The sequence below is a fragment of the Salvelinus namaycush genome, unplaced genomic scaffold (assembly GCF_016432855.1).
Source record: "Salvelinus namaycush isolate Seneca unplaced genomic scaffold, SaNama_1.0 Scaffold6, whole genome shotgun sequence".
In the NCBI taxonomy this organism is placed as follows: Eukaryota; Metazoa; Chordata; class Actinopteri; order Salmoniformes; family Salmonidae; genus Salvelinus; species Salvelinus namaycush.
Genome location: NW_024061308.1, coordinates 1096424 through 1122583, shown reverse-complemented (window position 1 = coordinate 1122583; position 26160 = coordinate 1096424). Strand labels below are relative to the sequence as shown.

General features: G+C 44.7%; 1 protein-coding gene across 1 annotated transcript in view; it reads left to right on the top strand.

Moving 5' to 3' along the window:
* LOC120041996 (FYVE, RhoGEF and PH domain-containing protein 4-like) overlaps positions 1 to 26160 on the top strand; it is a 55121-nt gene that overhangs the window by 22948 nt on the left and 6013 nt on the right. The window contains exons 3-4 of the mRNA XM_038986867.1: positions 12229 to 12384; positions 18044 to 18233. Coding sequence (XP_038842795.1) covers positions 18142 to 18233 — 92 coding nt within the window. The 5' untranslated portion in view covers positions 12229 to 12384; positions 18044 to 18141. The remainder of the gene's footprint in view (positions 1 to 12228; positions 12385 to 18043; positions 18234 to 26160) is intronic.

Genomic DNA, 26160 nt, shown 5'->3' with positions numbered 1-26160 from the left:
GAACTGCTGTAGTAGCTAAGGGCTATGTGTGTAAATGTTTGTATGGGGAGGTTAAAGAGTGGGACCCAGCTGTGACATAAGGAGTGTTCAGGAGAGTAGCAGTCTCGTCTCTCACCGTCTCTGTCCTTGTGCTGTGTGTATAGACCGCCTCAGAAAGAGACTGAAAAGGGGATTTTTACTTTCATAACAAGATTAAAACAAATGAGATCAGCAAAAGGAGGGTGAGGAATTTTGTAAACACTTTAATGAGGTTTATGTGGAAGGTGTGTGTGCATAGTTTTATGGGAGGTTGTTTTAGTGTATGACTCAAGAAGGTATACTTTCTTTATTTGTGGCTCACTCCTGTAATCCTTGCTATATTTCAGGAGTGGGCAACGCCCCACCTTTAGTAGGCCCACGGATCAATTTCTCCCCCCCCCCCCCCCCCCAAGAAAATATATAATATATAGTCAGTCGGGGTCTCAACCACCGGAGGTTGATAATACCTTAATTAGGGAGAACAGGCTCGTGGTAATGGTTTCCGTGTGTTTGATGCCATCCCATTTGCTCCGTTCCGGCCATTATTATAAGCCGTCCTCCCCTCAGCAGCCTCCACTGGTCTCAACTATCTGTTGAGAGTTAGAATAGTAGAATACTCAAGGTGCAATTTCGCATTTGGGGGCAGCGTAGCCTAGTGGTTAGAGCTGTTGGACTAGTAACCGAAAGGTTGCAAGATCAAATCCCCGAGCCGACAAGGTACAAATCTGTCATTCTGCCCCTGAACAAGGCAGTTAACCCACTGTTCCTAGGCCGTCATTGAAAATAAGAATGTGTTCTTAACTGACTTGCCTAGTTAAATAAAGGTAAAAACATTTTTTTTTTTTTTTTAAATGTGTGGGTACACAGACCCGCTAGCCACTGCGCTCCCTCAAAATGAGTACATTTTCAGTGTGGCCCCCACCCCCATCAAAGTTGCCCATCCCTGCTATATTTGATAAGAATCAAGATATGACCACTTAAATCCTGATCGAATTGGATTGGACCCTGGTTCTATAAATCTAAATTACACGTCCCTCCATGTAGTCTAGTTATTAAGGCTGAGTGTGGTATGTCAGTAAAGGTGTTTCTGAAGTTGATTAGTTCTTATTATAAAGGGCTTTGGGCTGCTGAATGTTCATCAACTCTCTCTCATCTCATTCTAATTCAGCACATTCTATTACATGTAATTGAATTACACATCCTTTCAGAGCCAATTCACCCTTGGTTCCCTCGGATCACCGCAAGGATAGTGCTAAGGTGAAGTGTGTGACGTGTGCCTTTGTGCGTGTGTGTGTTTGCACTTGTGTGTTGGTGTGCTATGTACTGTCTCTGTGTGTTGTCCCTCTGGTTGTTCTGAGAGGGAGAAGGGGGATGGAGGGAGTCAGGGAGGAGTCTTCCCATTGGTGAGTCTCTCCACTGAGCTGAGTCACTTAGCTCTTAGGTGCAGTGCCTGTCTGCCTACCTGGGAAGACTGTGTGTTACTTTCCCTATTACTTCTGCTTGAGCTGCCTTGTCAGTCCTGTAAGGATTTCCTACTACTCTGTAGAAGAGACTTTGGGTGAGTTTATTCTCTTGTTATGTCAGTGCTTCAGCTCTTCCCCTCCTCTCTCACATTATCCCTATTTTCTTAGATGAATGTGGTATTGTGGTTGATATACAGTGTGGTTAGGTCTGTTTTTAGATGCAGATGTAGAGACTAGAGCAATATATCATGAATACCGCTATCCCGGTATGGATATTTACGGTATGGATATTTACGGTATGGATATTTACAATACCGTCCATAACAATATTTTGATACAGAGCTAAATTAAATAAAACATTCTATAAATTGGACTGCTTCCCTTTCAGATTTGTCCTAGTTTAGGTTGAGCATAAAACCATCAGAATGATGAAAGACCATAAAAAACACTTAGAATTGATTTGTTGCCATTCTAGGGTCATGCACGAATCATAAAACATATTTAAAACTATATTCTAAAATAAAGTCTAAAATTGAAACATGTAGGATATGATATTATGAAGTATCGTCCAGCCCTAGGAACCTAGCAGAGACTAGACCACTCCAACAACGTTCTAAGAGATGCTCTCACCTACTCCTATGTTCCCTCAGACTGCACAGCACGGTCATTCATTTTGTGTAGCTCTCACGTTTGCCTTTGTCACTGAGACACAACCCACTGGGCACAGACGTCAGTTAAACGTCTATTCTCTATTTACATTTGGTTGAGTTGTCAACTAACGTGAATTCAACATGAAATCAACAACAACAATAAAAATCAAAGTTGGGCGAAAAAAATACAAAATCCTCTTACGTTGATGACTTTTTGCAAATCGAATCCGTTTTCACATTGATTAAACGTCATCATGTTTTGTATTATTTTATTTTGTTAATGATGTGGAAACCACGTTGATTCAACATTTTTCGCCCATATAATCATCTTTTCACAGGGGGTTCAGATAGTGTTGATTCTGTTGAAGAGTTAGCAACATATTGTCATGTTGTTTTGAGGTTTCCTGGAGTTGGACAATTCCCACAGCTGTTGGCATTTGCACTGAAAGTATCAGATAATGATATCAAGTAATGTTATGGTCACAGTATTTCGTAATTGCAGGTCCAAGGACCAGTTTTGAATTGTGGATATATTTACTCATATGTTGTGGATGTATTCACTTTCACATCTAAATCCCTTTGATTTTTCTTGTATATTACATCATACATCCGTGCTTCTAACTGGAAATCACCATGAGAAATCCCCATACCAGCCATTTTGAATCCCAGGCAGAGTTTGTTATACATTGTGGGATATTCTGTGTGAGGAGAGTAATGTGAACCCCTGGGCACAGTTCTCTGGGATATTTTGGTTAGAAGTAAAAGCTGTAGATCCTAGTTTGAAGATATAGTTTGAAGATATAGTTTGAAGATATAGTCCAAGCTCAGTCTCGGAGTTGTTCTCAGACACTCCCTCTCTTAGTCTCAGGGTGCTAGGTGGCTGACTGGGTGGAGACATACAGGTGTGCCTATTGTTTTTACTCACAGTTCTCGCTTGAGAATCGTGACACATGTTGTCTCAGGATTAGTGAGTGAGTGAGATAGATAGATAGATGATCAATGGTTTATGTAACAGGTCAGGTACTCTGTGTGATGTCATAACCCTTAAGGGGGTGTGAAGGCGGTACTTGTCACACAGACTCACCCCAGGCTGAATGCCTTTAATGAATAGTTGAGGAACATGTTCTACAGGGCAATTTCACAGTAACAGAGTGACACTGAGACTCAAGAGTTTTCACTTGAAAATACATGTCAAACAAAAACCAATGATTGCAAAGTTAAACAAACCATACAACTCTATGCACAATGACTACATTGAACAATTTCCACTGAAAATTGTACCATTTACACAGTAACAGATGCAAAGTTTTGTAACAGAATGACAGCACAAACTTTGCATTTGCACTGTTCTTCAAGTAAATGTGTTTTTGTAAAATATCTGTCACCGTAGAATTGCCCGAGAGCAACAAACAGTAAAGACTGTGGCATTCGTTACCTTTACATACAGTATATCTACTTAACTATGGTATGTATGCAGATCTATTGAACTATGTTCTATGTTCTACGGAAAGAAATGACTGGAAAGATAAAAGTATCATGTCACTTAGAAGTAGATACTGTTATACCACAAATTAGATACAGCCTTTTCAAGCATCCACTTATAAACAAGATACTGTATATTCCAAGAGGCATCGTGGTTGGTCTCTGCTGTTATTTTCCCTCTCTCTCTGTGAGGTAATGGATATGGATGCTCTGCTCTTCTCTCTGATTACGGAGAGAGGTGGTTTTGTTAAATTGATACATTCCTTTATCCTTCTCTCTGAGCCTGGTGGTATTGGTAAACATGCATTCTTGTGTGTCTTGGTGCGTTCAAGACAACGCGTAACTCTGAAATCTCAGACTTCAGTGCTTTCAAGACAACTGGGCTCAGACGGGGAAAACATGTTTTGAACGTTCATCCAACTCGGAATTACAAGTCGGACATTCTGACAGGGAGGACAGGGAGTGGTGTTCTAACACGGGGTGTTCTATAAGGAAGCGATATCTGTAGTAGCACCAGCAGTACACTGGGGGATTTAACACACAAACTGATCTGAGGTTATCTGATTTTTTTCCTAAACGGATCTTCCTCACTATTATCCTCCTCTTCTCGGTTGACATGTCATGAAAGATCAAGAGGACAGAGTATTTGGTCTATTTTCAGTTCTCTGCCTTGCAATGAAGTGATAGAGTTCAATACTGGGGAGAATGTTTTTATTGTGTCATATGAAACAATTTATATGCTATTATTTTGATAAATGCTAGATAAATGTCTGATCATATTCATTGGATAATTCTTGAGGATTTACTCTTGACTGTCTTGACTGGCTGAGAAACGAATGCCATGATTTCCACCACAGTCGGTCTAAAATTATTTTGAAACAAGTGAATGGCCTCAGGCTAGTTCTCCCTGCCTGCCCAATAGTAAAATATAATGTAGTCTTGGGAAGGTTCGGGCCAGTTGCCATGGTAGCAGGTCTCCCACAGTGTAAATCAAGGACAGAGCCTCAGGTGGGATTGTGTTCACCTGAGCTCTGCATTCACTATTGACTATTTGATTTAGCTGTGGATTCTCAATATTTGCTCACTTTCCAGTTTCCACAGAATCCTGTTATGCCCTGTACCCCAGGCTCAGAAGCCCATCTTGCAAACATGCAATTAGGATAACTGATGTAGGCTAATACAGTTTTCATTCTGCATCAGAAGACTGACATTAATATTAAAGAGAAGAGGAAAGGAGTTGATTCAATTTACTGTGGTAATAGTGTGATATAGAAATGGCAAAAATGTTGGCTTGGTCTGGTGTTTGGTACCTTCTCAGATAGAACATGACCATTCAGACCTGAGGCTGTTTTAATGGGCCCGTCTCCCACGAGGCTGTCACACAGAAGCCATGTTTACATCTGCCACAGCAACAGAACTAACCCCCCTTCTCCCCAGTGGAGCTCAAAGAGGAAGATAATGAAATATGTCTCTGAAATAACCCAGAAAGGGGCTCTTTGTGCTCCCTAACAACTTAATGTCCACATGCTTTGATTTAACAGGACGCTGGCTGCTAATTTGCATGAGGGTCTGTGGCGGGCCGCTTTTAACATGAGGAGGCCAGTGTGTGTGTGTATTTCCACCTCCGTAATGTTTACAGATGGAATCTGCAGTAGGGGAAACAAATCCACTGGTGGTATTGTTTTGTTGCAGAGCTGAGGAGCGTCTCAACATGGTCAATAAATTGCAGTACATATTGTATTCTTCTGTTGTCCAAAGGGAAAAAAATGGGTTTGTTTGCAGTAACTTCTTTGTTGTAATATCACAAACGGACGTGGCTGTTTCACAGTTAAGGATTCCAGCTTTAAAGAGGAGATCTGCAGTTCAAACAATAACAAAGTTGTCACCTTGCCACTGTTTGGGTAAACAGCTGAGGGATGGGTCTGGAAAAATGTAACCACTCTCAAATTCATAGACAGAGTTATGGATGCAAGAACTGTCCATCCATGATAACACAATTCTAGTTTTATTAACCAAGTTTGAAGGCCATACAGTGTTTATTTACAATTACATTGTTTACAAACAATGGAGTAAAACAAACATATTTTGGTTTCTGATGAGGTACGACAGTTGAACTAAGCTCATGAGGCATTTATGAATTATATTATTCAAGAATCAGTGGGTATATATCATTGATTTAAAATATTTAAAAAATGGATGTACCTGTCACAGATTGCCCCTTTAAAGTTAGATTTGGGGGTTAGGCAATCTGATCCTAGAGAGAAACTTCATCCTACTTCAACTCAGAGACAACAGAAACAGGTAGGGTCAGAGGTCCATACACTCCACAGGTGTTTACATCAGTGACATACTGTACACCTAGAGCCACACACTGGCTGCTCTGTCGTGGAGAGGGTCTGCATTTCACTGTGAGTGAAAACATGTAGGTGATTTACAGCAGAATGACAGGGTGGTTGACATGTTAATAACAATCTTTGGAGATTTACTATAGAGGGTGTCACTGACTCTCTACAATCACTAACATACATGTTCCGCTTGGCAACTTGATGCGAAACTTGATTTTGGTTATATGGACCAAAACATGTTCTAAATTTCCCCTTCAAAGTGATTGCAGATGATGTCAAGCATTTAATCAGCCGAGTTCTTGAGGCCAGCTCTAAAATTATCCACAAAACTTAGGCCATGTTTAGAAAGTCGCCCCAGCAGATCGTGAGACTTTCCTAGTCAGTCACTACTAGACCATTTCTTGTAAAAGCCTGTGTTGTCTGTAATTGAAGCGGAGCTGTAAAAATAGTTAGAGTGTACGAAACATTATGAACACCTGCTCTTTCCATGACATAGACTGACCAGGTGAATCCAGGTGAAGCTATTTACATTTACATTTAAGTCATTTAGCAGACGCTCTTATCCAGAGCGACTTACAAATTGGTGCATTCACCTTATGATATCCAGTGGAACAACCACTTTACAATAGTGCATCTAAATCTTTTAAGGGGGGGGGGGGGGGTTAGAAGGATTACTTTATCCTATCCTAGGTATTCCTTAAAGAGGTGGGGTTTCAGGTGTCTCTGGAAGGTGGTGATTGACTCCGCTGACCTGGCGTCGTGAGGGAGTTTGTTCCACCATTGGGGTGCCAGAGCAGCGAACAGTTTTGACTGGGCTGAGCAGGAACTGTACTTCCTCAGAGGTAGGGAGGCGAGCAGGCCAGAGGTGGATGAACGCAGTGCCCTTGTTTGGGTGTAGGGCCTGATCAGAGCCTGAAGGTACGGAGGTGCCGTTCCCCTCACAGCTCCGTAGGCAAGCACCATGGTCTTGTAGCGGATGCGAGCTTCAACTGGAAGCCAGTGGAGAGAGCGGAGGAGCGGGGTGACGTGAGAGAACTTGGGAAGGTTGAACACCAGACGGGCTGCGGCGTTCTGGATGAGTTGTAGGGGTTTAATGGCACAGGCAGGGAGCACAGCCAACAGCGAGTTGCAGTAATCCAGACGGGAGATGACAAGTGCCTGGATTAGGACCTGCGCCGCTTCCTGTGTGAGGCAGGGTCGTACTCTGCGAATGTTGTAGAGCATGAACCTACAGGAACGGGCCACCGCCTTGATGTTAGTTGAGAACGACAGGGTGTTGTCCAGGATCACGCCAAGGTTCTTAGCGCTCTGGGAGGAGGACACAATGGAGTTGTCAACCGTGATGGCGAGATCATGGAACGGGCAGTCCTTCCCCGGGAGGAAGAGCAGCTCCGTCTTGCCGAGGTTCAGCTTGAGGTGGTGATCCGTCATCCACACTGATATGTCTGCCAGACATGCAGAGATGCGATTCGCCACCTGGTTATCAGAAGGGGGAAAGGAGAAGATTAATTGTGTGTCGTCTGCATAGCAATGATAGGAGAGACCATGTGAGGATATGACAGAGCCAAGTGACTTGGTGTATAGCGAGAATAGGAGAGGGCCTAGAACAGAGCCCTGGGGGACACCAGTGGTGAGAGCACGTGGTGCGGAGACAGATTCTCGCCACGCCACCTGGTAGGAGCGACCTGTCAGGTAGGACGCAATCCAAGCGTGGGCCGCGCCGGAGATGCCCAACTCGGAGAGGGTGGAGAGGAGGATCTGATGGTTCACAGTATCAAAGGCAGCCGATAGGTCTAGAAGGATGAGAGCAGAGGAGAGAGAGTTAGCTTTAGCAGTGCGGAGCGCCTCCGTGACACAGAGAAGAGCAGTCTCAGTTGAATGACTAGTCTTGAAACCTGACTGATTTGGATCAAGAAGGTCATTCTGAGAGAGATAGCAGGAGAGCTGGCCAAGGACGGCACGTTCAAGAGTTTTGGAGAGAAAAGAAAGAAGGGATACTGGTCTGTAGTTGTTGACATCGGAGGGATCGAGTGTAGGTTTTTTCAGAACGGGTGCAACTCTCGCTCTCTTGAAGACGGAAGGGATGTAGCCAGCGGTCAAGGATGAGTTGATGAGCGAGGTGAGGTAAGGGAGAAGGTCTCCGGAAATGGTCTGGAGAAGAGAGGAGGGGATAGGGTCAAGCGGGCAGGTTGTTGGGCGGCCGGCCGTCACAAGACGTGAGATTTCATCTGGGGAGAGAGGGGAGAAAGAGGTCAAAGCACAGGGTAGGGCAGTGTGAGCAGAACCAGCGGTGTCGTTTGACTTAGCAAACGAGGATCGGATGTCGTCGACCTTCTTTTCAAAATGGTTGACGAAGTCATCCGCAGAGAGGGAGGAGGGGGGGGGGGGAGGGGGAGGAGGATTCAGGAGGGAGGAGAAGGTGGCAAAGAGCTTCCTAGGGTTAGAGGCAGATGCTTGGAATTTAGAGTGGTAGAAAGTGGCTTTAGCAGCAGAGACAGAAGAAGAAAATGTAGAGAGGAGGGAGTGAAAGGATGCCAGGTCCGCAGGGAGGCGAGTTCTCCTCCATTTCCGCTCGGCTGCCCGGAGCCCTGTTCTGTGAGCTCGCAATGAGTCGTCGAGCCACGGAGCAGGAGGGGAGGACCGAGCTGGCCTGGAGGATAGGGGACATAGAGAGTCAAAGGATGCAGAAAGGGAGGAGAGGAGGGTTGAGGAAGCAGAATCAGGAGATAGGTTGGAGAAGGTTTGAGCAGAGGGAAGAGATGATAGGATGGAAGAGGAGAGAGTAGCGGGGGAGAGAGAGCGAAGGTTGGGACGGCGCGATACCATCCGAGTAGGGGCAGAGTGGGAAGTGTTGGATGAGAGCGAGAGGGGAAAGGATACAAGGTAGTGGTCGGAGACTTGGAGGGGAGTTGCAATGAGATTAGTGGAAGAACAGCATCTAGTAAAGATGAGGTCAAGCGTATTGCCTGCCTTGTGAGTAGGGGGGGAAGGTGAGAGGGTGAGGTCAAAAGAGGAGAGGAGTGGAAAGAAGGAGGCAGAGAGGAATGAGTCAAAGGTAGACGTGGGGAGGTTAAAGTCACCCAGAACTGTGAGAGGTGAGCCATCCTCAGGAAAGGAACTTATCAAGGCGTCAAGCTCATTGATGAACTCTCCAAGGGAACCTGGAGGGCGATAAATGATAAGGATGTTAAGCTTGAAAGGGCTGGTAACTGTGACAGCATGGAATTCAAAGGAGGCGATAGACAGATGGGTCTGGGGAGAAAGAGAGAATGTCCACTTGGGAGAGATGAGGATCCCAGTGCCACCACCCCGCTGACCAGAAGCTCTCGGGGTGTGCGAGAACACGTGGGCAGACGAGGAGAGAGCAGTAGGAGTAGCAGTGTTATCTGTGGTAATCCATGTTTCCGTCAGTGCCAAGAAGTCGAGGGACTGGAGGGAAGCATAGGCTGAGATGAACTCTGCCTTGTTGGCCGCAGATCGGCAGTTCCAGAGGCTGCCGGAGACCTGGAACTCCACGTGGGTCGTGCGCGCTGGGACCACCAGGTTAGAGTGGCAGCGGCCACGCGGTGTGAAGCGTTTGTATGGTCTGTGCAGAGAGGAGAGAACAGGGATAGACAGACACATAGTTGACAGGCTACAGAAGAGGCTACGCTAATGCAAAGGAGATTGGAATGACAAGTGGACTACACGTCTCGAATGTTCAGAAAGTTAAGCTTACGTTGCAAAAATCTTATTGACTAAAATGATTAAAATGATACAGTACTGCTGGCTGGTGAAGTAGGCTAGCTAGCAGTGGCTGCGTTGTTGACTTTGTTTGAAAGTGTTGCTGGCTAGGTAGCCTCGATAACTGGCTAGGTAACCTCGATAACTGGCTAGATAATTACTCTAAACTACACAATTATCTTAGATACAAAGACAGCAAAGACAACTATGTAGCTAGCTAACACTACACTAATCAAATCGTTCCGTTGTAATGTTTCGGTAGAAGTTGGCTAGCTATGATCCCTTATTGATGTCACTTGTTAAATCCACTTCAATCAGTGTGGATGAAGGGGAGGAGACAGGTTAAAGAAGGATTTTTAAGCCTTGAGACAATTGAGACATGGATTGCGTATGTGTGCCATTCAAAGGGTGAATGGACAAGACAAAATATTTAAGTGCCTTTGAACGGGGTATGGTGGTAGGTGCCAGGCGCATCGGTTTGTGTCAAGAACTGCAACACTGCTGGGTTTTTCACGCAAAACAGTTTCCCGTGTGTATCAAGAATGGTCCACCACCCAAAGGACATCCAGCCAACTTGACCCAACTGTGGGAAGCATTGGATCAACATGGTTCTACCTGGAACCCAAAATAGTTCTACCCGGAACCAAAAAGTGTTCTACCTGGAACCAAAAGGGGTTCTCCTATGGAAACCTTTTTTCTAAGAGTGTAGAATGCCACTGGAGATTCTTCCTTGTTATGATGAGTGAGTCATACTTTTTTATAGCGGTATGGTGAGTTGAAGGTACGCTATAAAAAGTATGATACTTTTAGAGCAAAGAGGAACAGTTATCTATTTTTAAGATTGAAGAGATTGAGTTTATTAAAGGTATTTAGGTCACATTTCATTTATTCATTCTACTGGGATGGGACTTCATTGAACTCATCCTATCTTCTCTGTAGACTTACTGATCATGGAGCGAATAAGCAAATTAGCTTGTATCATCACATGCAGTAATGCAGGCTCTGCAGCGCTAGTGAATGGACAGCCTCTCAGGGCAAATGGACAATGTTACACATTGATTATGTCGTACACGGCGATCCAGAGCATCCCAAACATGCTCAATGGGTAACATGTCTGGTGAGTAAGCAGGCCATGGAATAACTGGTACATTTTCAGCTTCCAGGAATTGCGTACAGATCCTTGACATGGAACAGTGCACTATCATGCTGAAACATGAGGTGATGACGGCGAATGAATGGCACGACAATGGGACTCAGGATCTCGTCACGGAATATCTGTGTGACGCCGAACTGCAAGCAGGTCAAGACCCTGGTGAGGACAACGAGCATGCAGATGAGTTTCCCTGAGACGGTTTCTGACAGTTTGTGCGGAAATTCTTCAGTTGTGCAAACACCCAGTTTCATCAGCTGTCAGGATGGCTGGTCTCAGACGATCCCGCAAGTGAAGAAGCCAGATGTGGAGGTCCTGGGCTGGCGTAGTTACACGTGGTCTGTGGTTGTGAGGCCGTATGGACATACTGACAAATTCACTAAAACGACGTTGGAGGCAGCTTATGGTAGAGAAATGAACATTCAGCTCTGGTGGACATTCCTGCAGTCAGCGTGCCAATTGCACGCTCCCTCAAAACTTGAGACATCTGTAGCATTGTGTTGTGTGACAAAACTGCACACTTCAGAGTGGCCTTTTGTTGTCCCCAGCACAAGGTGCACCTGTATAATGATCATGCTGTTTAATCAGCTTCTTGATATGCCACACCTGTTAGGTGGATGGATTATCTTGGCAAATGAGAAATGCTCACTAACAGGGGAGTAAACAAATTAGTGTACAAAATGTGCAAGAAATAAGCTTTTTGTGTATATGGATCATTTCTGGGATCTTTTATTTCAGCTCATGAAACATGGGACCAACACTTTACATGTTGCGTTGATATTTTTGTTCAGTGTACATGACTGCTCTTAATGGAGACTACCCTGAGTGATAAAGCTCTTTGTGTCTCTATAATGTAACAATACCTCCTGCTTGGCCTCAGCGACATGGTGCCATGTATGGTGGTTTTACCTTAATAGGTATGGTTGTGCATAGTGTGTAGAGCAGACTATGGGGTGGTAGCCTTGCTGTCAACAGGTCCTTGCTGTCAACAGCCCTGTCATCCTATCTGTCTCTCTGTCAGTTAAACACACTGGAGTGAAGCTGGACCATCGGCCACCAGCTGGTTAGACTAGGCTCAGTGCTGCTGATAATGAACTAGATGGAGACTCCAATGTTTTGCTTCCGGCCATTTGTGTAATATGTGTTTTTGTACCTGCAGCCATGGGCCAAACGGCCAAATGAATTGTCAAATGATGGAGGAGAGTGGAGTGAAGTGGAATACAATCATTGCAAGCAAGGGGCAGTGAGGGATATTCTGTGAGGATTAGCTGGAGCAACACTTAATCTGCTCATACGCAACACTCTGTGGCCAAATTAGTGTTGTTGAGAGTTTGGAATATAACCATTCCTCTTTCACTCTCTCCTGCTCTCCTTCACACTCTCTCTCTCTGTTCCAGCTCTAAGCAGCAGGCCCAGTGAACGCGGCAGCGGCCCACGCAGTGCGAGAGTCAGTCGGACAGGTCTGTGTGGGAAGAGTCCCAGTGAGAAGAGCAGGAGGGGTGTCAATGGAAGAGGCTTGGCCAGCAGGCCCTTACTGCAGCCCAAACCACAAGGTACTGATAATAATGCTGTTTAATATGACATTTAGTAGACATTTTTATCGAAAGCGACTTACAATAGTGAGTTCATACACTTTAGAATATGTGGCCCCAGTTGTAATTGAACCGATGACCCTGGTGTTGTTAGTACCAACCAGGGTTGGGTCAATTCCACAAATTCAATTCTCTCTCCCTGTAAATTCCATTTAATTTCATTCAAATTCCAGGTCAGTCTTAGAATTCAAATATAAATCAATTCCTCTGAATTCCAATGTTAGCTAAATTCCAGCCTTTCAATTCCCATGTCATATCTTTAATCTGAGTCTAGAGGAAGGTGTTTGTTCTCAGACCTGGAGGGAAAGCGGTCTTTACTGGTTCTATCAGCATATCTGTCAGCTTGTTTCCAGCTCTTAGCCAACTGTTCGGAAAGAAATTTTTTGACCAAATACAAAATACAAATACTATTTCTCTGTAAACAAATTGACAACAGACTTTCAGCATGCTTGTAGAGAAGGGCACTCAACATGCACTGCACTGACACAAATTACTGATAATTGGTTGAAAGAAATTGATAAAAAGACGATTGTGGGAGCTATACTCTTAGATTTCAGTGCAGTCTTTGATATTATTAACCATAACCTGTCATTTAGAAAACTAATGTTTGTAAACTGTCATGGTCAAAACATAAATTCAATTGTTGTAAAGATGGGGAGAGGTCTGTCCATAATAAAGAGATGCTCTGCTTTTTTGACACTACACTCCATAGAGCCTGCATGGCCTGCAGTCTAGTTTTATCTTATCTTGATTAATGTCCAGTCTTCATATGGTAAAGTTCTGCAAAGAAAGACCTAGTTAAGCTGCAGCTGGCCCAGAACAGAGCGGCACAGCTTGCTCTTCATTGTAATCAGAGGGCTCATATAAATACTCTGTATACCTGTCTCTCTTGGCTAAGAGTTGAGGAAAGACTGACCTGCATCACTTCTTGAGTTATAAACATTAATGTGTTGGAAATTCCAAATTGTTTGCATAGTCAATTTACGCACAGCTCTGCCACACACACTATCCCACCAGACATGCCACCAGGGGTCTTTTCACAGTCCCCAAATCCAGAACAAATTCAAGAAAGCATATAGTATTATATAGAGCCATTATTGCATGGAACTGCCTTCCATCTCATATTGCTCAAATGAACAGCAAACCTGGTTTCAAAAAACAGATAAAGCAACACCTCACGGCTCAATGCCTCTCCCCTATTTGGCCTAGATATTTTATGTGTACAGTCATGGCCAAAAGTTTTGAGAATGACACAAATATGAATTTCCACAAAGTTTGCCGCTTCAGTGTCTTTAGATATTTTTGTCAGATGTTACTATGGAATACTGAAGTATAATTACAAGCATTTCATACATGTCAATGGCTTTTATTGACTATTCTGCCTGCGGCTATGGAACCCTGACCTGTTCACCGGACGTGCTACCTGTCCCAGACCTGCTGTTTTCAACTCTCTAGAGACCGCAGGAGCGGTAGAGATACTCTTAATGATCGGCTATGAAAAGCCAATTGACATTTACTCCTGAGGTGCTGACTTGCTGCACCCTCGACAACTACTGTGATTATTATTATTTGACCATGCTGGTCATTTATGAACATTTGAACATCTTGGCCATGTTCTGTTATAATCTCCACCCGGCACAGCCAGAAGAGGACTGGCCACCCCTCATAGCCTGGTTCCTCTCTATGTTTCTTCCTAGATTTTGGCCTTTCTAGGGAGTTTTTCCTAGCCACCGTGCTTCTACACCTGCATTGCTTGCTGTTTGGGGTTTTAGGCTGGGTTTCTGTACAGCACTTTGAGATATCAGCTGATGTACGAAGGGCTATATAAATAAATTTGATTTGAAATTTGATTTGATTGACAATTACATGAAGTTGATGCAAAGAGTCAATATTTGCAGTGTTGACCCTTCTTTTTCAAGACCTCTGCAATCCGCCCTGACATGCTGTCAATTAACTTCTGGGCCACATCCTGACTGATGGCAGCCCATTCTTGCATAATCAATGCTTGGAGTTTGTCAGGGTTTTTGTTTGTCCACCCGCCTCTTGACCACAAGTTCTCAATGGGATTAAGGTCTGGGGAGTTTCCTGGCCATGGACCCAAAATATCGATGTTTTGTTCCCCGAGCCACTTAGTTATCACCTTGTCTTCTCCGGACAAGCTTTTTTCTGGATGCCCCAAACAGTTGGAAAGGGGATTCATCAGAGAAAATGACTTTACCCCAGTCCTCAGCAGTCCAATCCCTGTACCTTTTGCAGAATATCAGTCTGTCCCTGATGTTTTTCCTGGAGAGAAGTGGTTTCTTTGCTGCCCTTCTTGACACCAGGCCATCCTCCAAAAGTCTTCGCCTCACTGTGCGTGCAGATGCACTCACACCTGCCTGCTGCCATTCCTGAGCAAGCTCTGTACTGGTGGTGCCCCGATCCCGCAGCTGAATCAACTTTAGGAGACAGTCCTGGCACTTGCTGGACTTTCTTGGGCACCCTGAAGCCTTCTTCACAACAATTGAACCGCTCCTTGAAGTTCTTGATGAGCCGATAAATGGTTGATTTAGGTGCAATCTTACTGGCAGCAATATCCTTGCCTGTGAAGCCCTTTTTGTGCAAAGCAATGATGACGGCACATGTTTCCTTGCAGGTAACGATGGCTGACAGAGGAAGAACAATGATTCCAAGCACCACACTCCTTTTGAAGCTTCCAGTCTGTTATTCGAACTCAATCAGCATGACAGAGTGATCTCCAGCCTTGTCCTCGTCAACACTCACACCTGTGTTAACGAGAGAATCACTGACATGATATCAGCTGGTCCTTTTGTGGCAAGGCTGAAATGCAGTGGAAATGTTTTTGGGGGATTCAGGTCATTTGCATGGCAAAGAGGGACTTTGCAATTAATTGCAATTCATCTGATCACTCTTCATAACATTCTGGAGTATATGCAAATTGCCATTATACAATCTGAGGCAGCAGACTGTGAAAATTAATATTTTTGTCATTCTCAACTTTTGGCCACGACTGTATGTATTGATTTGTAGGCTATGGGTGAGGTTGTTAAATGTATATAGTTCTGTCCTTGAGCTGTTCTTGTCTATTAATGTTCTGTAATATGTAATGTTTCATGTTTTGTGTGGAACCCAGGAAGAGTAGCAAATTCCAATTAGAATGTGAAACCCTCAGGCTTTCAGGCTGATCATGTTCAGACAGCCTAGCTATACTGGAAATATAGGAATACAGGTTGACATGATTCAAAACATATTGTGCAGTAAATGTTTTATACTATGTGCATTAATTCCATTAACTGGTCATTCCAATTCAATTCCAATGCAAAAAGTCAAAACAGTCTAATTCCAATTCCATAACTTGAAGATTGTTACATTTAATTTAATTCAACGTAAATTCTTCACTTCATGAGTGATTTCAAGAATTGAATTGGAATTTCAAATGAATTTGGAAATGATGCCAACCCTGCTGTCAGTCTTTTACCACACCCGTACCAACTGAGCCACACAGACAACAGAGCGCTGAGAGCACTGCTGTTCAGACATACTGACACTCGTTTACATCTAGATAAGTACTCACACGTGACTCAGAACATACATGACAAAACAGCTCTCGCCACACGGACGAGCGAGTAATGGAACCAGACACGGTGTGACACAGTGGTGAAACCTTGACTTTAGTGATGTTGCATCCCTCTTTTATTTGAACACAGTAAATCATTCTCTAGAGATAAGAAGGACAACTCTACCAGTGTTGGGGAAGCTACTCTGAAAATATACACTGAGTATACAAAACATTAGGAACAGCTTCCTAATATTGAGTTGCACCCCCTTTTGCCCTCGGAACATCCTCAATTCGTTGGGGACATGGCCTCTACAAGGTGTTGAAAGCGTTCCACAGGGATGATGGTCAATGTTGACTCCAATGCTTCCCACAGTTGTCAAGTTGGCTGGATGTCCTTTGGGTGGTGGAACATTTATTATTATATTTTCTCTCCCCAATTTCGTGGTATCCAATTGTTAGTAGTTACTGTCTTGTCTCATCGCTACAACTCCCGTACGTACGGGCTCGGGAGAGGCGAAGGTCGAGCCATGTGTCCTCCGAAACACAACCCAACCAAGCCACACTGCTTTTTAACACAGCGCGCATCTAACCCGGAAGCCAGCCGCACCAATGTGTCGGAGGAAACACCGTACACCGCACCTGGTCAGCGTGCACTGCGCCCGGCCCGCCACAGGAGTCGCTAGTGCGCGATGAGACAAGGATATCCCTGCCTGCCAAACCCTCCCCTAACCCGGACGACGCTAGGCCAATTGTGCGCGGGCCCATGGGCCTCCCGGTCGTGGCCAGCTGTGACAGAGCCTGGGCTCGAACCCAGAGCCTTAGACCACTGTGCTACCCGGGAGACAAGGGTGGTGGAACAATCTTGATACACACAGGAAACTGTTGAGGGTGAAAAACCCAGCAGCGTTGCAGTTCTTGACACAAACCGGTGTGCCTGGCACCTACTACCATACTCTGTTCAAAGGCACTTAAATGTTTTGTCTTGACCATTCACACTTTGAGTGGCACACACGCAATCCATGTCTCAATTGTCTCGAGGCTTAAAAATTCTTCTTTAACCTGTCTCCTCCCCTTTATCTACACTGATTTGAAGTGGATTTAACAAGTGACATAAGGGATCATAGCTTTCACCTGGTCAGTCTATGTCATGGAAAGAGATGGTGTTCTTAATGTTTTGTACACTCAGTGTAGTTTACCAAGCTACCAATTACTTCACACTGGAAGAGGTTTAGCTACACTAAAGCTCCCCTTTAAAACATACAGTTACTTTGAGAAAGTAGTTCACTACATCCAAACTACTTTCTGAAAAATTATCATGAGCTTAAATCTGAAATGTCATAGACGACAAATTGCAAGAAGAGATCACTTTGGGGTAATATTTGAACAGCATTTGTAATTTAGCTTATTAAACACACAAACGATTTTCAAGTGAGAATTAGGCAGGTCTGATGCCGAAAAAGAAAGGAAATTATTGCCCTTACCCATATTTTATTTATTTTATGCCAAAGTATGGTGTGTAGTTCCAGTAGTTAGCTACACCACTACATGGCAACACGTAATTAACAACTGAATACAGAAACTTTATTTGAATTTAGTTAAACTGCCACCAACCGCTTGCAAAACATAGTTAAATGACTAGTTGAGCTCTCCCCAACACTTTCCTCTACATGACACCTGTCCATTGACCAATCCCTCTATGGGTTATAGAATAGTTCATGCCATATAAAGATACTACTAGTCCATAGTAATGGCTTCATTTTAATCTCATTCTGGGTGTTAAATGTTATGCCGAGAAGTAGCCATGTTTTGCAGGCTTATAGACATACACTCTAGAACGAGACTAGCCTGTGCTGACACCTTGTGTTGGAAGTATACATTACAACACAAAACTCCACAAAACACAGTCCACATACCGTAAAATGCTGATGGGGGATGTGTATTGGTCTCCTATCCCATCTCTAGTACATTAATAGAGAGGCCCCTGAGTGACTAACCTAAAAACCAACTGACCTCTCTAGCCCTGACAGCTGACCTTTGACCTTCTCCCATCATCCCCCCCAGTGCCTCCGAAGCCAGCGCACCTCCAGAGCCAGGTGACGGTGCCTGCTGGCCCCCTGCTGGCGCTGGGGCGCGTGGAGAGAGGACTCTTCAGAGCCACCATGGAGGAGGGAGGAGGAGGGGCGGTGACGGGGAAGAGCCGGGAGAAACCCTCCAAAGTCTTGGACCTCATCAACCACTTTGAGGAGAACAGGTAGAGCACCAAGCAGGGAAAAAAGTGGAGTACAGAGTGGGTAGGGGAGAAAATGATCAATTAGACCCTAACCGAGATACAGACCTGACTCAAATATGTGTGAAATGATTACCTCTGTGTGTTCTTGCTCTTGTGAATGTGTAAAAGAGTATACTAACTGCTAAGAGAGAGTAATTCGACATGGATGCATCTATTTACATCACTTACTTCACCTTATCGTAATAAACAAAATACCTTATTCCGGCGGACATGAGTAGTAATCAGTGTGACGTCAAACCTTAATGCAAACGGAAAAGTTTATATTTCCTAATATCCCTTACTATTTAGAAGATTAACTAAAAAAACAGAAGTCACTTTCAGCCCTTTTTTGTTGATATTTCTTCAGAGGAAAGTTTTAGACAGAGAGAGCACTAGAGATCAGCTTGTGTTTCACAAGTCAAAGCGTTAGTGGAGGATGAAAAGAGATTTGTACAGAGCGGAAAATCAGCTCCCTCACTTGTGGGAGAGAGCTCACTGCTGTAGGATGAAGTCTAGAAGAAAGAGGTAGGATTTTAATACAAACTTTATATCATGTTTCGATTCCTGTCTCAGATTGTTAGATTGGCTCCTTGATCAAAAGCTTTGGCTATGTGAATCTGTCTATTGTCATTTGTCCCACAAGGGCAAGGATAAGTGTTTCCTCTACAGCAACACAGCCATTCTCAAAACGGCATTAGTTGTGATTTCAATAAACAAACACTTGTTGCTAATTTATTATAAGCATTGTAGCTATCTATTGTGTCATCTGTCTTCATCTATTTTCCTATGACTTTAATAAGTTTTTGATTTCATTCCTGCTTGGTTACAAGTCTGAGTGGTGATTTTAGCAGCATGTGAGGAGACCCATTAGTGAGCGCTTGAGAGGCAGAAACAATGGTGCCCTTGTGTGAAACGCTTATGCAGTGCAGTCCAACAGCATTGAGCCAGCATCATTACCCCACTCCATCCAGCACTGCCAACCGAGGCCTCTACAGGCCAACTAAGATCTCTGGAGCTACAAGCTCACCCTCAGAGTGAAATTTTTTCAGCAGAAGAAGGACAGCCTATAAGGAATAGAATTAGCGTAGTTATTCATAGGAGAGGAAACCTGGAAATCCAGCATGTGAAGCCATTAATGTAGCAATAAAGCCTCTCTGTTCATTTACATTTTAGTCTTTTAGCAGACACTCTAATCCAGAGCATTTTACAGTTAGTGCAATCATCTTAAGATAGCTAAGTGGGACAACCACATATCACATGCATAGAAAGTATATTTTTCCTCAATAAAGTAGCTATCAGTAGAGTCAGAGCTAGAAGGGGGGGGGGGGTACTGTTTGTAGAGGTAGGGTTTCAGATGTGTTCAGAAGATGGGCAGGGACTCTGCTGTCCTGACTTCAGGGGGAAGCTAGTTCCACCATTGGGGTGCCAGGACAGAGAAGTGCTTGGACTGGGCTGAGTGGGAGCTGCCCTCCTGTACGGGTGGGAGGGCCAAGAGACCTGAGGTGTCAGAACAGAGTGCTCGGGTTGGGGTGTAGGGTTTGAGCATAGCCTGGAGGTAGGGTGGGGAAGTTCCTCTTGCTGTTCCGTAGGTAAGTACCATGGTCTTGTAGGGGATGCGAGCTTCGACTGGAAGCCAGAGAGTGTGAGGAGGAGCGGCGTGACATGAGAGAACTTGGGAAGGTTGAAAACCAGGGGGGCTGCAGCGTTCTGGATAAGTTGCAGGGGTTTGATGGCACAAGCGGGGAGCTCAGCAAACAGCGAGTTTCAGTAGTCCTGACAGGAGAGGACAAGTGCCTGCGCCGCTTCCTGTGTGAGGTAGGGTCATACTCTATGGATGTTGTAGAGCATGAACCTGCAGGAGCTAGTCGCTGCTTTGATGCTTGCAGAAAATGACAGGGTGTTGTCCAGGGTCACGCCAAGGTTCTTTGCACTCTGGGAGGGCGGCACTGTTGAGTTGTCAACCGTGACGGAGAGGTCATTGAGCGCGCAGGCCTCCCCCGGGAGGAAGAGCAGCTCCATTTTTGTCAAGGTTGGGCTTGAAGTGGTGGGCTGACATCCAAGTTCAGATATCTGCCAGGCACACAGAGATGCATGCCGCCACCCGGGTGTCAGAAGTAGGGAAGGAGAAAAGTAGTGTCATCCACATAGCAATGATAGGAGAGACCATGTGACGATATGATGGAGCCGAGTGACTGTGTAGAGAGAAGAGGAGATGGTCTAGAACTGAGTCCTGGGGAACACCAGTAGTGAGAGTATGTGCAGACATAGATCCTCTCCACATCACCTGGTAGGAACAGCCCGCCAGATAGGATGCAATCCAAGAGTGTGCAGAGCCTAAGACGCTCAGCCCTGAGAAGGTGGAGAAGACGCTCTGATGGTTCACAGTGTCAAAGGCAATGGATAGATCTAGGAGGATGAGAACAGAGGAGAGAGAGAGGCCGCTTTGGCAGTGCGGAGAGCCTCCGTGACACAGAGAAGAGCAGTCTCGGTTGAGTGACCCGTCTTGAAGCCTGACTGGTTAGGGTCAAGAAGATTGTTCTGAGAGAGATAACGAGAATGTTGATCAGAGACAGCACACTCAAGTTAGAGAAGAGGGAGTGAAAGGATGATATGTCTTCCGGAAGTTTAGTTTTCTTCCATTTTCGCTCAGCTGCCCGCAGCCTCATTCTGTAAGCTCGCATTGAGTCACCCAGCCACGGAGCAGGAGGGGAGGGGAGGGGCGAGCCGGTGCAAGTCATAGGATTCAGAAAGGGAGGAGAGTAGGGTCGAGAGGCAGAATCAGGAGACAGGAGGGAGAAGGATTTAGCAGAAGGAAGAGATGATAGGATAGAAGAGGAGAGAGTAGTGGGAGAGAGAGAGAGCAAAGATTGCGACGACGCATAACCATCTGGGTAGGGGCTGAGAGGTTAGGGTTGAAGGAAAGGGAGACAGAAAAGGAAATCTGGAGGGGGGGTTGCAGTGAGGTTAGTAGGCGAGCAGTCTCTAGTAAAGATGAGGTCAAGCGTATTGCCTGTCTTGTGAGTTGGAAGGGATTGGGAAAGGGTAAAGTCAAAAGAGGCAAGGAGGGGAAAGAGAGAGTTGGACAGAAATGAATCGAAGGCAGACGTTGAGAGGTTGAAGTCGCCATGTACGGAGAGCGGTGAGCCATTGTCAGGAAATGAGCTTATCAAGGTGTCAAGCTGATTGAGGAACTCTCTAAGGGTTCCTGGTGTGCCATAGATGACAATAATGTTAAGCTTGAGTGGACAAGTGACAGTGACAGCATGGAATTCAAATGAGGAGATGGACAGGTAAGAGAGGGAGAAAAGAGAATCTCAATTTAGGAGAAATGAGTAGCCCTGTACCACCACCGTGATGACCAAATGCTCTCGGGCTATGAGAGAAAAACATAGTCAGATGAAGAGAGAGCAGCTGGAGTAGCAGTGTTTTCTGGAGTGATCCATGTCTCCATCAGGGCTAAAAAGTCAAGGGACTGAAGGGCAGCATAGGCTGAGATGAACTCTGCATTGTTGACCACAGATCGGCAGTTCCAAATGCTGCACTACACAGCTGATTCAAGTAATCAAAGCTTGATGATGAGTTGGTTATTTGAATGAGCTTTCTAGTGCTAGGGCAAAAACCAAATGTTCACCCAGGGGGTGGCCCCAGGACCAACTTTGGGAAACCCTGCTCTGGCTATAGAATGACGCACACTGAGATGGAGCCTGAGAAGCTGGTTATATAGACTCCGAAAAGAGGTGAAACAACTCCCCCTCCAATACAGCCACTGATTACCAAAACAAGTCACAAATTGCTCTGCCCCTTGATCCTGGTTGATGTGTCAACATTTATCTGCACGTTAAGAGCAGTCAGCAGTTCACACACCAAGTAGGCTACTGTACAATGTATAACACAGTATAATGTTATAATTATACTACTGTATACATACTGAGGTGCATTAAGGTGAATTGGTCTTCTGTACATCTTTTGGAAAGTTAACAGAATGATCTAAAGCCAAGTTTATTAGGAGAATATGTGAAACATATTGCCTCACTGAAGCGTTTCAATGGCCTTTCCCAATGTGCGTCTTTCTATAAATAATGGGGCCAATGTGTGACATTGGGATAAAAATGTCAAAATGGTTTGAAACAAAAATAAAAATGTTTTTCATGCAGTTCCACAGTGAATATATGCAAATTGGCCCATAACTCCACCTACACCACAACATAGGTCTGGGACTATACATCCTTTCAGCAGGGTTCATACAGACATTGGCAAGTCAAATTCAAGGACTTTCAGGGACTTTTTCAAGCATTCAATTGTAATTTTCAAGGACCTCAAAGTTATAAAATTGTATAATTTATATCATTGTACTTATAGAACCACCCTCCACCAAAAAGCATGCAACAACTGGAAAATAAAAAGTAGGCCATTATCACTTTAAGAATAAGAATTTTTTTAAGGCCTTGTAATTAGAATTATTATTACATTCTAAAATATGTGAGAATAATGTGGACATTGCCTGACTAAATAGTTTGGATGCATGCACGGCCATTTTTCTGTAGCCTATGTGGCTGATGCAGGCACACATAATAAAACATAGGCAAACATAATAAAGCCATGAATAGCGGTATCGTTAATCTCACCGTTGCTGTTTTATAATGAGAAAGTGACCAAAAACCAGGTTCCTTCTTTCCATACAAATGGAAGGATTTGTATGGAAAGCCAAGGTGAAGCCAACATTAGATGTTGTGGTCCTCATAATAACCACACATGGTTTTACCGCAAAATAGTAGCCAAACAAATGAAAGTGGCCAGCCACATCTCTCACAAACACGCATCAAAAATTAAATCACGGATAATTATAAGGGAGCAGGAGAACTTGTAAATTGGCTACAATAGATACAAGGACTTTTCAAGCACCAAATTGAGGAAATGTCTGATTTTCAAGGAAGGCTTATTCCAGTACTTGAATTTCTGAGCTTCAAGTTCAAGTAGGCTTCTTCAAGCCTCTTCTGTTGTTTTAAAATTACAGGTGTAACATGGAAAACAAAATGTATATGTCATGTTATTTCATTGCCAGAAAATATTGTGAATAAGCCCAATAGGCTTTGTCATTTTTTGTCATTATATCCAGAATAATTAATAGGAAGAGCGTTGGGTGTTGCACCCAATTGTGCACGGTAGACTCGGTGTTCAATCCAAGGCACAAAAACATATGAAAACATGAACTCATTACCTTGATGCTTTCTCTTTTAAATCTAACGAAACGCTGCTGTAAATCAAGCAGACACCAACAGATGATCAACATCAATTCGCTAGGGATACTAGATCCAATATGGATGCAGGCACAACTGTCTTAACCAACAAAATGAATGAGACACCAAAATATTCTGGATGCTGCAACCTCGTCTCAGAACATTTCTTATTATTCTGGATGTAAATCCGGGAAACTCCATTTAGTATTATATGTTCATTTGTGGATTTCGAATGATATGTTATGAATTACAAATCTTTTTCATTTTTTTTTACATTTTGGGGGGGGAAATTTGCCCTTTTTGTCCCCAATTGGTAGTTAGTCTTGTCCCACCACTGCAACTCCCGCACTGCTTCTTGACACACTGCTCGCTTAACCCAGAAGTCAGCCGCACCAATGTGTTGAAGAAACACTGTACAACTGGTGACCGAAGTCAGCGTGCATGCGCCCGGCCCGCTAGAGCGACTCCTAACCCGGAAGATGCTGGGCCAATTGTGCGCCGCCTCATGGGTCTCCCGGTCGCAGACCATATATAGACACATCCTATGTGTTTTAATCAAATCAACCATATCAAATGTATTTATTTACTGTATAAAACCCTACAGAAACCCAGCCTAAAACCCCAAACAGCAAGCAATGCCGATGTAGAAGCTCAGTGGCTAGGAAAAACTCCCTAGAAAGGCAGGAGCCTAGGGAAAAACCTAGAGAGGAACCGGGCTCTGAGGGGGTGGCCAGTCCTCTTCTGGTTGTGCCCGGTGGAGATTATAAGAGTACATGGCTTTGTTCTTGTTCTTCAAGATGTTCAAACGTTCATAGAGAGAGAGAGGGAGAGGGGGGGAGAGAGGGAGAGGGAGAGAGAGAGAGAGAGAGAGAAAAAAAGAGGTAGCACATCCGGTGAACAGGTCAGGGTTCCATAGCCGCAGGCAGAACAGTTGAAACTGGAGCAGCAGCACGACCAGGTGGACTGTGGGCAGCCAGGAGTCGTCAGGCCAGATAGTCTTGAGGCATGGTCCTGGTCCTCCGGGAAGGGAGGCAGAAAGGGAGAGGGAGCATACTTAAATTCACGTAGGACACCAGATAAGACAGGAGAATTACACCAGATATAACAGACTGAACCTAGCCCCCCGACACAAAACCGGACAGGAAGATTACGTCAATTAATAATTAAGACACACAAATAACTAGAGGGAGACCGATAGCAATTGATTTGATTGTGCCGGGCTGGCTCAGACTTGCTGTGTTAAAAAAAAAAAAAAAAGAACAGTGAGTGACTGTGACTAGCACCCGCTGTCTCTCTCTCCTCCCTGCTGCAGCGACCACCACACATCAACAGTATTTATCGCTCTGTCCGTGTTGCTGAAGCTGCAACATAATTACAGCCATTTCTGACTGAAAAGTTCTGTTACCGAAATCCCTCATTTGTTTAGGAAAAACATTCCCTGTTCCCTCAACCCTTGCTTTCTTTACGTGACACATGTCAAACTATTACAGACTACAAAGGGAAGCACAGCCGAGAGCTGCCCAATGACACAAACCTACCAGATAAGCTAAATAACTTCTATGCTCGCTTCGAGGCAAGTAACACTGAAACATGCATGAGAGCATCAACTGTTCCGGATGACTGTGTGATCACGCTCTCCGCAGCCGATGTGAGTAAGACCTTTAAACAGGTCAACATTCACAAGGCTGCTGTGCCAGATGGATTACCAGGACGTGTACTCCGAGCATGCGCTGACCAACTGGCAAGTGTCTTCACTGATATTTTCAACCTGTCCGAGTCTGAAATACCAACATGTTTCAAGCAGACCACCATAGTCCCTGTGCCCAAGAACACTAAGGTAACCTGCCTAAATGACTACCGACCCGTAGCACTCAAGTCTGTAGCCATGAAATGCTTTGAAAGGCTGGTCATGGCTCACATCGACACCATTATCCCAGAAACTCCAGACCCACTCCAATTTGCATACTGCACCAACAGATCCACAGATGATGCAATCTCTATTGCACTCCACACTGCCCTTTCCCACCTGGACAAAAGGAACACCGATGTGAGAATACTATTCATTGACTACAGCTCAGCGTTCAAATAGTGCCCCACCATAGGGCCCCTCAGGGGTGCGTGCTCAGTCCCCTCCTGTACTCCCTGTTCACTCATGACTGCACGGCCAGGCACAACTCCAACACCATCATTAAGTTTGCTGATGACACAACAGTGGTAGGCCTGATCGCTGACAACGAGGAGACAGCCTATAGGGAGGAGGTCATAGACCTGACCATGTGGTGAAAGGACCACAACCTCTTCCTCAACGTGATCAAGAGAAAGGAGATGATTATGGACTACAGGAAAAAGAGCACCGAGCACGGCCCCATTCTCATCGACGGGTAGTGGAGTAGGTTGAGAGCTTCAAGTTCCTTGGCGTCCACATCAACAACAAACTAGAATGGTCCAAGCACACCAAGACAGTCGTGAAGAGGGCACAACAAAACCTACTCCCCCTCAGGAGACTGAAAAGATTTGGCATGGGTCCTCAAAAGATTTTACAGCTGCACCATTGAGAGCATCCTGATGGGATGCATCACTGCCTGGTATAGCAACTCCTCGGTCTCCGACCTGCAAGACTCTACGGAGGGTAGTGCGTACGGCCCAGTACATCACCGGGGCCAAGCTTCCTG